Here is a 14,878-nt window from a genome sequence, read left to right on the forward strand (position 1 = left end):
TAGCTCTGGTAGGTGTTTCAGGCTCGTGGACTCACATCCTCAGGACCCTTCAAGGCAGGCATTTGTTGTCCCCATTAAAAAGAAGCATGAGGGAGGCCAGAAGCCCTGCGACCCAGGCACGCACAATTGCCTCTGCCTGGAAGGCCCTTCCTGCCCTCAGTCCTCACAGAGCTGCCCAGGAGGCCTTAGCTACCTCAAACTCTCCCTACCCACACTGGGGGCATCTTAAAGGGCTCCCTCCAGCTTCTGCTGGGTCCTTGGCTATCTGTTCATCTGTCGTAGCAGGCTCTGAGAGCAGGTAACATGGTTTATTCTTCCAGAGCTGGATCCTCAGGGCACAGAGCCAATACTGATGATTCGAGCTGAGCTTTTTCCTACCTGCTATATGTACTGCTGGACCTACAGGAAGGTAGGTACCCTTCTTGGTTCTTCACTGGCACTTCCAGGCCATTTCTCTATTCCTCAAGAATCCCAGTTCCTATGAAGTGCTGACTATCAGATAACGCCAGCTACCCCTTTCTTTTGGGGATGATGTCATCCTCTCCATCCTTCGTGGATTGTTCTAGCACTACTTGTCTCCACTGCTGTTGTATCACTGGTATCTGACAATGGACTAGAACATTCAGACATTTTGATCTCTCTTCAACCTTATTTCAATGAACCCGGGTTCTGTACCACCTTAGACATCTATTACAATGGTCATACCACAGACTAGATGCCACCTCCAAGGCAGACTCAGTGCCTTCCGATCTGTTTAACTCACCTATGCTCCCACCCCAGCGAGTCCCCAGTCTCAGTCCCAGATCTTCCTACCAATCCCCACCCTTCATCCTCACTTCCCTTTGACCCTTCTCAGAGCTCAAAAACCCATCACTACATCCTCTCTTATGCACACTGTCCACTCCACTCCCCAACCCTTTTCTAGTTTGTTTTCCTGGAAAACCTCCATTCTGGTCACACCAGGTCTTTAAAGCTCATTCTTGCACCTGAGGAGCTGGAGAAAACTATCACACCCAAAGGCTTCATTTCAGGCTATGACCAGACCTCAAGGCAAGCCACCAACACTACTCAAACACTATTGTCTCATTCCTGTCCACAGACCTGCCTGTATTCCATAGTCCTAAAGGCGATCCTTCTGCCTTGGCCTCCCAAAGTGCTGGGATTACAGGTGTGAGCCACCACGCCCAGCCTGTTTAGAACCTTGTCTTCTGGCTTTCTATCCCTCTGCAAACTTCTCAGATCTTCCCCTAGGATCCATTTCCCCATCCCTGTTGGATCAGTTCCAGCTACACATCTGCCCATGTACTACCAGCTTCAGACACGCTCGACTGCGTGCCAGTCCCCCATAATTACCACAAGTCTCCCTTTACCGAGGATTCTTTCCATGGCCTAGATTTACTGTGCCTACCCATTTCAACCTGACTTTTCACCGCTCTTATCAGTCACTAATGACTGCCATTCTGAGGATTGTGACTTAGGCATCTTAGTCTATCAACAGCGTTTGCCAGGGTTGGCCACGGCCTTACTTCGCCCAGGCTGGAGTGCAGTGGTGCAATGTCAGCTCACTGCAGCCTATGCCTCTGGGTTCACATGATCCTCCCCACTCAGTCTCCCAAGTAGCTAGGATTACAAGAGTAGCTAGGATTATAAGCTAGCGCCACCACACCCAGCTAATTTTGGTATTTTTAGCAGATGGTTTACCATGTTGGCCAGGCTGGTCTCAAACTCCTTACCTCAAGTGATATACCAGTCTTGGCCTCTCAAAGTGCTGAGATTACAGGCATGAGCCATCACACCTGGCCAGGGTTCTTTATAAAAATAATCTTTTATCTTAGAGACACAGGGTCTCACTGTGTTGCCAAGGCTGGTCTTGAATTCCTGTGCCCAAGTAATCCTCCTGCCTTGGTCTCCCAAAGTGCTGGGATTACAGGTGTGAGCCACCACACCCAGCCTGTTTCTAGAACCCTGTATTCTGGCTTTCTATTCCTCTGCAAACTTTTCAGACTCTTTTGCTCTTTTTGTGGTTCAAACTTTAGCATGTTTCAGAGTCACCTGGAGGACCTGTTAAAACATAACATGCTGTGTTGCCCTACCCTAGATTGTCGAATAAGCTTTGTTTTTTGTTTTGTTTTTTTGAGACAGAGTTGTACTCTGTCACCCAGCCTGGAGTGCAGTGGTGCAATGTTGGCTCATTGTAGCCTCTGCCTCCTGGGTTCACTCCTACCTTGGCCTCCTGAGTAGCTGGGATTACAGGCATACACCACAATGCCCAGCTAATTTTTGTAGTTTTTAGTAGAGATGGGGTTTTGCCATGTTGGCCGGGCTGGTCTCGAACTCCTGACCTCAGGTGATCTGCCCGCCTTGGCCTCCCGAAGTGTTGGGATTATAGGCATGAGCCCCGTGCCCAGCCCCTAGATTATTGAATAATTTTTTTAAATTATTTTTTTGAGTCTCACTCAGGCTGGAGTCCAGTAGCGTGATCTCGGGCTGACTACAACACCTCTGCGTTTCGGGTTCCAGCAATTCTCCTGCCTCAGCCTCCAGAGTAGCTGGTGGGCATGCCCGCTACCATGCCCAGCTAATTTTTGTATTTTTAGTAGAGACAGGGTTACTCCATGTTGTCCAGGCTGTTCTTGAACTCCTGACCTCAGGTGATCTGTCTGCCTTGGCCTCCCAAAGTGTTGGGATTACAAGGCATGAGCCACCACGCCCAGCCTGAATATGCTTTGTCAAAGAAACCAGTAGTTCTCTATGATCCACATGATGATGTATGGCATCCTTAGCAGGCTACATGAAGTATCGGACTCCAAGACCTGCCTGGCCTAATCTACCTACTTCAGCACTGGTAGGCTTCCCAGGGCCAGAGTAGCCCTTGTGGCCTGAACTAGACCCAGACCTCTGGTTTCTTAGGCTCACTCCAGCTCACATGTAAGATGGCCACGTCCAAGCTGGGCTACCTTTCCTGGCTAATCCCAGGCTACTTTGAAATCCAGCTGTGACCTATGGTCTGCCAAAGAGATGGAGTAGAAGATGAAGCCAAGGCCCCAGAGTGCAGGCCAGGAAGTGGCAGAAATACTCTCCAATGCTGGCAACAGAGATGGTGCCCTCTGACAACGGGCACAGTATAGACCACAGGGCTCTCTGCATTGCCCAGCTGAAGCTAAGCATGGTTTATAAGAGAAGGTAGCAGGTTGGGCCGGGTGCAGTAGCTCGCACCTGTAATCCCAGCACTTTGGGAGGCCAAGGCAGGAGGATTGTTTGCATCCAGGAGTTTGAAACCAGTCTGGGCAAAGTGAGACCCCATGTCTACAAGAAAAATGAATTGCCAGTTGTGGTGGCACACACCTGTCATACCAGCTACTTGGGAGGCTTAGGTGGGAAGACTGCTCGAGTCCAGGAAGCTAAGTCTACAGTGAGCTGTCATCACACTACTGCACTCCAGCCTGGGTGACTGGGCTAGACCCTGTCTCAAAGAAGAAAAACAAAACAAAACCCCAAAAAGCATGCTGGCACGTCCCTCCAGAAGCAGAGAGCTAGCTGTCGAGAGATTTAGAGGTACGCTAAGTACCGAGTCAGTTCAGGAAAGTCAAAAGACTCACAAGGCTCTTGCTGGAGTTGGGCATGTCTACCTCCTAACCAGTCCTCCATCTATAGAATAGGGTGTGCTACCTGCCTCCCAGCGAGAGGAGGGCTGAAGATGGGTGCTGGACGGCATGGTGGCTGGGATGCAGGTGCTACCATGGCTGCCACTCTAGGTTTTAGCCTCGGATTTCTGGGAATTTAACATAGTGGATCTTGGTTTAGAGTGAAGATGGATTCTCCTGAGAAGAGTCACTGGGAGCTGTGATCTAATCTGTGTAAGGCAATAGCTACTGTTTCAGCTAATATGTCTCTCTCCTCTTCCAGCCTGCAGGGAAGGCACAGCTACCCCCATTTTACAAGTGGAGAAAGTGGCTTAGGGGTGCAATAACTCACCCATGTGTACAGACTTAGCCTATGGTGAAGGTGGCAGCCAGAGAATCCTAGAAACACAAGTACAGCCACAGTAGCCTCTCATCTGCAGCTCTAGGTCTCCAGCAGGCTTCTGCCGGGGACCTTGCTGGGAGGAGGTGGGGGCACAACTTGCCTGGCACGTCGAGAGCAGGCAAAGCTGAAGCTGGCACAAGAACACTCACTTTGGGGCCAGTAGACTCTTGCCTTCTTCGACTCTTCCTTGGAGGTATGCAGGACTAGCCGATATTTCTTTAAGATACAGCTGGGGCCTTGGACACTCAGTGTCATCTGGGACAGATTCTTTATTTCTGGGCAAAAGACAAAGCAAAGGTTAAGGAATGTCTGGAGGCCAGCACTCTGGGGGTGGAGGGAGGAGCAGTAGAGAAGGGCCGGGAGTTTGAACAGAGCACCAAGGACCCCCTGCCTTTCGCTAGGGCCCAGGCCTGAAGCATCACCACTTCACTGCTTGTTCTGGGTGGTTACAGGCAAGCTGCAAACCCCAGGGCCTCCTTTTGAGGGAGGATGGCATTTACCCTATGGTCCCCACAAACAGAACAGGGCCTACCTCGATCAGTTCAGTGAGGGTTCACCTCCAGCCTCAGTAGGAACCAAGACATTCCATTCTATAGCTAAGACCCAGAACCCTGGTCCCAACCACAAGTCAGGATCCAAGACAAAATTTTTTTTTTTTGTTTTTGAGATGGAGTCTTGGCTCTGTCACCTAGGCTGGAGTGCACTGGCGCAATCTCGGTTCACTGCCCGCTTAGCCTCCCAGGTTCACACCATTCTCCTGCCTCAGCCTCCCAACTAGCTGGGACTACAGGCGCCCGCCGCCACGCCTGGCTAATTTTTTGTATTTTTAGTGGAGATGGGGTTTCGCTGTATTAGCCAGGATGGTCTCGATCTCCTGACCTCGTGATCCGCCCGCCTCGGCCTCCCAAAGTGCTGGGATTACAGCGTGAGCCACTGCACCCGGCCCCAAGACAATTTTTCCCCAAGACAGTCCAAAGTTCCTGGCCCAGACTACGAGAGGCTTTTTAGAAAGCAGGGCATATACCCCTATTGTCTTCATTTAGTCTTGTCAGCCAACTGATACATTTGGGAGGGCAACTGTATCATCCCCGTTTTACAAATAGGGAAACAAGATCAGGGAAGGTAGTGTGCTCAAGTTCACAGCTAGGAAATAAGTTTGTAACCACCCGTGCTCTTTGCATGGCACCATGTGACCTCTCTTCCCGATTACACATCTACAACCCAGGACAAAAGATTTAATCAGCCCAGGCGTGGGGACTGGGGAAGAGGGTGTGTGGGGTGGTGGGAGGGGGCGGGGGTGGAGAAAATTAGTCTGGAATCTATATTTGCTGAGAAGCAGGGCAGCAAAGGCTGAGACCCAGAAGGAAAGGCAGAGACAGTCTGAGGTCCTACCCTCTGAAAAGATCACTTTCTTGGTTTTCTTGTCCTCAGGCTGCTGGCCCACATCAGCAGGGTTGCAATTCACAAGCAGGATGGCACCCCAACCGCTGGGACCCCAGATCCATTTTTTCTGCAAATGAGATAGGAACGTTGGCTCAGGAAGGAGCCAAGTAAATCCTCTGCTTCTTGGATGCCACCTCATAGCAGAAAGGCCCAGCTAAGCCTTTCTCCAGGGTCACAGGGACCCATGGAACAGGACCAGTGAGGTCAAGAATCTGTAGACACAGGAAGGTAACATCAGGTAAGGAGGCTAAGAGGAAGGGAAAGAAGCTAGGTTCGGGGTTACCAGTTACCTACCTCATATTTCAGGGTCAGAGAATCAGGAATGAGGCAAACTGGAAAAGAGATGTACCACCTGGCGGCAGCAGCTAATCCTCTCGTCTAGGAGACTCCACAACCAGGGTAGGACATGTGCCTAGAGTTGCCAGATATTCTAGTTTTGTTTTAGTGAGGTAGAGGTTTAATCAGTTCTGATCCCAGTACTTTGGGAGGCTGAGGCAGGCGGACCACTGGGGGTCAGGAGTTTGAGACCATCCTGGCTAACAGTGAAACCCCGTCTTTACTAAAAATACAAAAAAAAATAGCCAGGCATGGTGGCAGGCACCTGTAGTCCCAGCTACTTGGGAGGCTGAGGCAGAATGGCGTGAACCTGGGAGACGGAGCTTGCAATGAGCCGAGATGGTGCCACTGCACTCCAGCCTGGGCAAGAGTGAGACTCTGTCTCAAAAGGAAAAAAAAAAAAGTTAGCCAGGTGTGGTAGCACACGCTTGTAACCCCAGCTACTGAGAGGCTGAGGCAGAAGAATTGCTTGAACCTGGGAGGCAGAGGTTGCAGTGAGCTAAGATCATGCCACTGTACTCCAGTCTGCGTGACAGAGGGAGATTCCATCAAAAACAAAAAACAAAAACCAAAAACCTCACAAAAGAAAAATAATTTAATCAGCTCTGACTTGTACCATGACAGTTTTTTCCCCCGCCCCCCCATATCCATCAGCAATGTTACAGCAGTTTGGCTAGATACTAGGAAGGTCAGAGCAAGTGAGCCTGTGGGCAGATTTGGCTTATAGGGGTCCGTTCCCCGCCCCCTTTTGCTGGCAGACTCACCTTAGCCTGTTTGTCACTTGACATCTCAACTTGCCCACTGCGGTAGATGTCTACCTCTAGAGAGACCTCTGAAAAAGAAAAGGGTGTCCCAGCCACCTAGACCTGCCAGATGGAACCTCAAAGTTACAGGGTATCTCCTGCGGGGCTGCCCAAGGCTGGCATCAGGGCATCCAGCCTTTCTGGCATGCTATCAGTTTAGAAGCAGAAAGCATCCTCAAAGGTGACAGCTTCACACTTCATATCAGCAAGCCTAGAGAGGTCCAAGTAGTCACATGTCTACCCCAAACTTCCCGGGAACTCACAAAACAAGCCCATCATGGTCCTCATGCCATCTCATGCCTTTCGGCCTCTACCCAAGTGATTCTTACTTGCAAAGTCTACCTCTCTAGCCTTCTGGACAACTTTATGCTCCAAGACATAGGAAAGTCTTAATATGGCCGGGCACAGTGGCTCACTCCTGTAATCCCAACGCTTTGGGAGGCTGAGGTGAATAGATCACTTGAGGTCAGGAGTTCGAGACCAGCCTGGGCAACATGGTGAAACCTCATCTCTACCAAAGATACAAAAATTAGCTGGGCATCGTGGAGGGCACCTGTAGTCCTAGCCTCTTGGGAGGCTGAGGCAGGAGTGTCACTTGAGCTTGGGAGGTGGAGGTTGCAGTGAACTGAGATCACGCCACTGCACTCCAGCCTGGGTGACAGAGCAAGATTCTGTCTAAAAAAAGAAAAAAAAATTTCAATACGTGACAATTCTAAGCCCCTTTAAAACTTAAGGATTAGCTGGGCACGGTGGCTCACGCCTGTAACCCCAGCACTTTGGGAGGCCGACGCAGGCAGATCACCTGAGATCAGGAGTTCAAGACCAGACTGACCAACACGGCAAAACCTTGTCTCTACCAAAAATACAAAAATTAGCCAGCTATGGTGGCCGGTGCCTGTAGTTTCAGCTACTCAGGAAGCTGAGGCAGGAGAATCGCTTGAACCCAGGAAGTGGAGATTGCAGTGAGCAGAGATCATGCCACTGCACTCCAGCCTGGGTGACAGAGTGAGGCTCCATCTCAAAACAAAACAAAAAACCCAAAAACAACCCCCCTCCCCCCTACACAAAAAAACACACTTAAGGATCTAGGTTTTTGCCCAGGTACTGTCATAGGGACTGCCCCGCCGCCTTAGCATACCAGCTCCCATCCGTTCCACCACACAGGGGACAACCATGTGGCTCTAGTGTGGTCTTTTGTTCACAGCTCTTGACATCCTGATTCTTAACTGGAACATCAGGGCCACAAATGTGGGACTTGTTTCCTGTTACGTCATCAGCACCTGGCCAGCAGATGCTCAGGGACCAGATGCCCACTGCGAACTTGGCTGCCCCAGGTCCTAGGGATCTAGCAGCGTGCAAGACGGAGACCTCGTCTCTTTAGAGCTTACATGAGCACGTATGTGTGCACCAGGGGAGGGGCAAGCAGATATATCAGTTTAATGGCAATAATCATTGAGGGATATGGGAGAAGGAATGGAGTGGGGTGTTTCAGTTTTAGATGATCAAGGAAGCCTAAGTTAACATTTGAAAAGAGACCTGAAAGAGGCAAGAAAATCTGGGTTAACATCTAGGGTAAGACCCATTAGGGGAAATAGGAAGCCCAAGGTGGCAAGGCCAAGGATCAGTGTAACCAACAGCACCCAGAGCAGAATGAGGAGGATGACGCAGGGGGAAGATTCGCAGGTGGTAAAGACAGAGGCAGCCCAGGGTTACTTGTGTAGTTTTGTGGGCAGTGACTTTGGCTTTAATCCAAGCAACATGGAAGCAGTTGGAAGGAGTTATCCAATATTCCACTTAAAGATGTGCCACTCTGGCTGCTGGATCAAGGCTAGAGGTCTAGTCAGAAGGGCAAGGGTGCCAGCATGAACCCCACTGGGAGGTCTGGGCTGTGACCTAGGTGAGAGGATGGGGGCTCGAGCCAGGGCGAGCACACTGGGAGTATGAGTTGCTGGATTCCGGCGAAACATCAGGTAACACTCACAAGATTCAGACTGCTGTGGGGTAAGAAGAGTCAGGTGATGCCAAGGTTTACACTAGAAGGATGGAGCTACCCGCTACTGTGATGGAGGGACTACTAGAAAAACAGGTTTTCAGGAGTAGAGAATTCATTTGCATTTCAGACATCTGTCAGATACCCAAGCGATCATGCTGGTCACGCAATATCCAAGTCGGGTTTGTGGGAGCAGCCTGTTCATAGGTAACATTAGAGCCATGTGACCAGCCTCCTGAGCTCGAGACACTTCACTGATTGAAAGCAGGGGGACAAAGGACCAGGAAGAGCTCCTCTGAGCTCCAAAGTGTTCTGAGAAGGAACAGGCAGGAGGAAAAATAAGTTGAACATCCCTGAAGCGTTCAAGTGTGTTAAGAAGGTACGTGGCTCACCAGCAGGTACGTGGCTCACGCCTGTAACTCCAGCACTTTGGGAGGCTGAGGCGGGAGGATCACTTGTCAGGAGTTCGAGACCACATTAGGCAATATGGTAAAACCCTCTCTATGGGGGCAAAAATAACAACAAAAAAAGAAAATCAGCTGGGGTTGGTGGTGCATGCCTGTAGTCCCAGCTACTCTGGAGATTGAGGTGGGAAGAGCCTGGGCAACATAGGGAAACCTATGTCTGTATAAAAAATTAAACAGGTATGGTGATGTAACACCTATGGTCCAAATTACTGGAGAGGCTGAGGTGGGAGGATCATTTGAGGCTGCAATGAGCCATGATCGTGTCTCTTCACTCCAGTTCAGCTTAGGCTACACAGTGAGACTCCGTCTCAAAAACAACAAGACCAAATAAAAAAAACAAAAAAAAAAAAACCCAAAAAAACCCCACACAAGCCAAAAACTTAGTGTTGTAGATGTTAGAGTGCTATAAGAACTCCGTTGGTGGTAGGTGTTTAATTTGAGAAGATTCTAGAGAAATTGAGGACACAGATGGCTCCTCAGGAACAGAGGTGGGAGAACAGACTTTAAAAGACAACATAGGCCGGGCGCAGTGGCTCACGCCTGTAATCCCAGCACTCTGGGAGGCTGAGGCGGGCGGATCACAAGGTCGAGTCCCATCCTGGTTAATATGGTGAAACCCTATCTCCACTAAAAGTACAAAAAATTAGCCAGGCATGGTGGCGGGCATCTGTAGTCCCAGCTACTCTGGGAGGCTGAGGCAGGAGAATGGTGTGGACCTGGGAGGCAGAGGTTGCAGTGAGCCAAGATCGCACCACTGCACTCCAACCTGGGCAACAGAGCTAGACTCCATCTTTAAAAACAAAAAACAAACAAAAAAACACCCACAAACCCAAGAACCAGGTTTAAGAGATGTTGTGGCCAGGCACAGTGGCTCACACCTGATAATCTCAGCACTTGGAGAGACTGAGGCAGGTGGATCATGAGGTCAGGAGTTCGAGACCAGCCTGGCCAACATGGCAAAAATCTGTCTCTACTAAAAATATAAAAATTAGCCAGGAATGGTGGTATACGCCTATAGTCCCAGCCGGTGAAGTAGGAGAATCACTTGAACCTAGGAGGTGGCGGTTGCAGTGAGCCAAGATCATGCCACTGTACTCCAGCCTGAGTGACAATAAGACTTCATCTCAAAAAAAAAAAAAGAAAAGAAAAGAAAAAAGAAAAAAAAAAAAGAAAAAGAAAAAGTAGATGTTATAGAGCTTGTTCCTGAGTTGATGGGGGTGATCTAGAGAGCGGGGAAGGGTGGCAGCTTCTTACATTGGTAAGAATTGACAAAGGAATGTTCTTGAATGAGAAGAAAGGATCTAGTGAGGCAAAGATTAACTTTGGACCAGACACGTCAACTGTAACAAAGGAAGAAGGTAGGCACCAGACAGGCGTAGGTGGGTAGATGGCAGCGACACGGAAGTTCTGGCTGTTCTATTCTCAGAATTAGGTCGGCAGTGCATGAAGATGGAGCAGCGATTGAACGTCAAGGAGGGCGTGTGAGTGGGTATCTCAAATGAATCCATTTAGGAGTTTGTTCAGGAGTTCCTGGGGCCCACAGGAAGCATCTTGTTATGGGGAGAATCCTTTTTGGCTCCTCTTGCAATCCCACCCTTTCCCCCACCCCAGCGGTGGGCTGGGCCCCAGGCTCCCAGTTGGAGCAACACTCACCAATGCCAGTGAGGTACACCAGAGCTGTGCCCACGGGGGCATCCTCATTGGGCCCATAGTACGTGATGGAGACCTGTGGAGACAGCATTCCGAACCCACAGGCGGTGTTGAAGGGGAGGGACCAGGAACAGAGCCCCAGGCAATGTGCTGAGTCTAGGCCTGTGACCTTGGTCTGGTGTTACAGCTTCTGAAGTCTCACCATGAGCTGGTACAGGGACCACAGCCCTGCGCTTAGGGCTGAGTCAGTCCCCCGAGGACTTAGAACCTGCCATGACCCCCAACGCCAACCTTGTCGAGAGCCAGGCTTGCAACCACCTGTCCAGGTGAGAGCTGTATCCCTGATGGCAGCGGGATCGAGGGACTTACCCCATACCACTCAAAGGGATTTAAGATCCAGGCTGCCTGGCTCTAGAGCCCAAGTTTGAAACCACACTATACATTCTCCCTGCTAACCCCACCCTCCCAGGTCCCATCCACTACTCCATAAGGTGCACAGTGGGGAAACAGGCCTCTGGTGGCTTAAGCTGCTAAGGACACCCAGGTGGGGAAGCAGCATTGGGACTCAGTCTTTCCTGGGTGCCACACCGCCTCTACTTTATGCTTTTAGAAAGAGACCTGCACTCCAGCCACTGGCCCTGACCACAAGGTCTTGGTCATGAACCAGAGACCCAACCATTGGCCAGAGATTGTGAGAGATCCACCCCGTCCTTAAATAGAAGCTTTAGTCCTCCAAGGTCAAGGTTCTTTGTTGGCCACTCCTGAGGGTGCTGGAGGCCAAGCCCTGGGCAGAGAATGGTTCTCAGGTAGCCTGGAGTTCCACTGGGACCTATTGTGGCCTCCGTTCTTATCCGAGATACCTTTCTTTGCAATGCAGTTTTGTTCTTGTTGCCCAGGCTGGAATGCAGTAGGACAATCTCAGCTTACTACAACCTCCACCTCCTGGGTTCAAGCGATTCTCCAGCCTCAGCCTCCTGAGAACCTGAGATCACAGGCACCTGCCACCACACCCGGCTAATTTTTGTATTTTTAGTAGAGACAGGGTTTTGCCATGTTGGCCAGGCTGGTCTCGAACTCCCGACCTCAGGTGATCTGCCCATCTCAGCCTTCCAAAGTGCTGGGATTACAGGCATGAGCCACCACACCCTGCCAGAGATGCTCAGTTGCTATCTAAGTCCACTACTTGCCTCTCGGGGAATTGCCTGCCCTGGGCACACAGTGCAGGTGGGTGTGTACCCTACTCTGCAGCAGACATCTCCAGTAGGTCCTGCAGGGTGTAGCGGGAGGGAGGAAGAGCTCTCCCAGTCCTGAACTGCTCCATCATGGTTCTCCCCAGCCCCGCATTGGGGGCACCTGGAGAGCTTTAAACCAGAGGCTAGGGTCCTAGCCCTGAGGTTCCACTTTAATTGGTAGAGGGGGTGTGGCCTGGGTATTGATGTTATCAGGTCCTGTGGTTCTCACCTGCAACCAAAGTGGAACACTCCTGCCCTGAATGAGCCACCTGCTTCTACCACAGGAGACCACTGCTGCCCCCTTGTGTACAAGGTGGAGGGAAACCTCCCCACCGTAGGCACTCCGTTAGGGAGACAGCTTACCCAGGGGCAAGAGTACACGCTTGGCTTAAGCTCAAATCCTGGGTCTATCCCACTCTAGGTAGGCTGCTTAGGTTTAGATACGGCACTCTGTGCCTCAGTTTCTTCATATGTGAAGTGATGGTAGGCCAGGCGCAGTGGCGCATGCCTGTAATCCCAGCACTTTGGGGGGTGGAGGCAGGTAGGTCACTTGAAGTCAGGAGTTCGAGACCAGCCTGGCGAACATAGTGAAAGAAACCCCGTCTCTACTAAAAATACAAAATTAGCCCGGCGTGGTGGTGGGCGCCTGTAGTCCCAGCTACTCGGGAAGCTGAGGCAGAAGAATCGCTTGAACCTGGGAAGCGGAGGTTGTAGTGAGCCGAGATTGTGCCATTGCATCCAGCCTGGACAATGAGAGTGAGACTCTCAATAAATAAAATAAATGAAAAAAAAAAAAATAAAGCCATGGTAGAGGCCCACAGCCCAGAACATGATCTAAGCTCTCTGGTATGTAGCATGCATTTAGGACGCCTTAGCTATTACATCTCTTTCAAGTCTCCACATCCAGAAGAGCTGCCTTCACCAAAAGCCTGTCTGAGTTACGCTGCTAACACCTTGAAGCCAGACTGTGGCGCGGCTAGGTCGGAAGCCAGCCCAGCATCACCGTCGGTGGGGGGGCTCGCATGGCTGAGACGAACTCGCCCAGCTTGAATCCCAGTTCTGCTCGTTGCTGACTTGGCAGGGCACCTTCTCTAGGTGCCTCCGTTTCTCTGTAAAATGGGGTCATGGCGTGCCCACCCCACTGGTCTGTTGCAGACACTGGATCAGATCAGACATACAAAACAACGTGTTTCACAGGCTCAAGTCATGTCTGCAGCCAGGAGGGAGCCCCAGTTGCTGTGTTAGCTCCCATCCCTGGAAGATGCCCCTCACCTCTTCCCCTGAGGCTTACCTTATCCGCATCCACAGAAGGGCTGGGTGATATCATCTTCACTGTGGCGTACGTGGGATCAGACAGGGGCCACCAGATGGTGGCGTCCTCCTCCTCAGAAATCACTGTGTTGGCCACATCAATCAAGACCCTCCCAGAGCCATGGATGGTGAAGCACTGGCACTTCTGGGGGGCACATCTGGTTTGCCAGGTAAGAGACACATGTCAGGGCACACTCACTCGCCTTCTCAGCCTAGGAGAAGCCACTCCTATCAGCTGCTCCCAACTGCCCTCTGCAGATATTTGCCCCGACAGCTTCCAGCTGAGTCCTGCAGCAACATGACCAAGTTGACCACTCCAAGGCACCGACTTCCCAGAGCCCCTCCTCTTCCCAGCTGAAGGCCAGGGATGCCTAAGTAACTGGCCTCAGACTCCCCTGGCCTGCAGCTCTGCCGGCACGAGCTGCCTGATAAATTGGTGATGAAGGGGTTCTGATGCCACCTGCTCCCCCGACTCTCAGTCACCAGGAAGCTCAGTCACCAGGACTGGCATGGGGGAGAGGACGGCTCCCAAATCCTCATTCTCCTTAGGGTGTTGAGGCAGAGTGTTCTGGGGTCCTTATTCCCACCACCCCCTCCCAAAGGACCCCAGTGTTTGCTCTCTGACAAGCTGCAGCCCAAACCCCACCCTGCTACCACCACTGCAGAAGTTACCACAGCTACATCTTAGTAATAAGCACCCAACTCCCAAGAAGGGAGGAGCCACAAAAGATCCCCCTAAGGAAAAAGACCAGGGCAAGGGACTCAGGAGGTTGTATTATGACCCTGCTGTCAGTCACCTCCACCTGCAGGCTCCAGCATCTCGCAGTCTCCCTGGCCCACTCCTCACAGCCCCCCGTGGACGAGCCTCCCCACGGTTTCACACACAGGGGGACAGAGAGGCCAAGGCGCTTGGCTCGCTAAGAGTCCATGGCAGCTGCTACAAGGCAGAGGCAGGATTTGAGTCAGAGTCCTGCAGTGGTCGGAACTGGGAGGCCCCCGCTAGAGACCCAAGGCTTCCCAAGATGTGGCAGGACAGTGAGGCTAGAGAAATAACCCCCGACTCCCAGATCAAGGGGACTGGGTCCCAGGCCTGCCTGCCTCTGTCTGCCAGCTCTGGCAGAGCTCTCAGCATCTCACCCGCTGAGATCCAAGCAGATTTCTGTGCCCAACACACAAACGGCATGGGCAGGGCTGTCTAGGGACAGGCGGACGATACTCTGGAAGGACATGGCTCGGCCCTCCACGCTGACCATCCTCAGGCCTGCACCACAGCCCTCTCTCGGCACAGCAGTCTCAGATACCCCAGGGCTCACCCTGTCCTCCCCTGTTATGCAGCCCAGGCCTGTGCAGCCCACCCCCTTGTTAAGAGAGGGAGGGGTCAGCAGCTGCCCAGGTGGCACTGATCTTCCCTCTCAGAGCTTCCTGGTGACTGAGAGTCGGGGGAGCAGGTGGCATCAGAACCCCTTCATCACCAATTTATCAGGCAGCTTGTGCCGGCAGAGCTGCAGGCCAGGGGAGTCTGAGGCCAGTTACTTAGGCATCCCTGGCCTTCAGCTGGGAAGAGGAGGGGCTCTGGGAAGTCGGTGCCTTGGAGTGGTCAACTTGGCCATGTTGCTGCAG

At 51.7% G+C, this 14,878-nt stretch overlaps 1 protein-coding gene across 1 annotated transcript in view; it reads right to left on the minus strand.

Moving 5' to 3' along the window:
- Positions 1-14,561, minus strand: part of PADI6 (peptidyl arginine deiminase 6) — a 29,971-nt gene extending 15,410 nt beyond the window's left edge. Inside the window, exons 1-6 of the mRNA XM_001089244.5 lie at positions 14,396-14,561; positions 13,239-13,416; positions 10,719-10,791; positions 6,570-6,637; positions 5,419-5,536; positions 4,176-4,301 (exon numbers count right to left, since the gene is read on the minus strand). Coding sequence (XP_001089244.2) covers positions 4,176-4,301; positions 5,419-5,536; positions 6,570-6,637; positions 10,719-10,791; positions 13,239-13,416; positions 14,396-14,511 — 679 coding nt within the window. The 5' untranslated portion in view covers positions 14,512-14,561. The remainder of the gene's footprint in view (positions 1-4,175; positions 4,302-5,418; positions 5,537-6,569; positions 6,638-10,718; positions 10,792-13,238; positions 13,417-14,395) is intronic.
- Positions 14,562-14,878: the final 317 nt, after the last annotated feature.

This window comes from Macaca mulatta, chromosome 1 (assembly GCF_049350105.2).
Source record: "Macaca mulatta isolate MMU2019108-1 chromosome 1, T2T-MMU8v2.0, whole genome shotgun sequence".
Lineage (NCBI taxonomy): Eukaryota > Metazoa > Chordata > Mammalia > Primates > Cercopithecidae > Macaca > Macaca mulatta.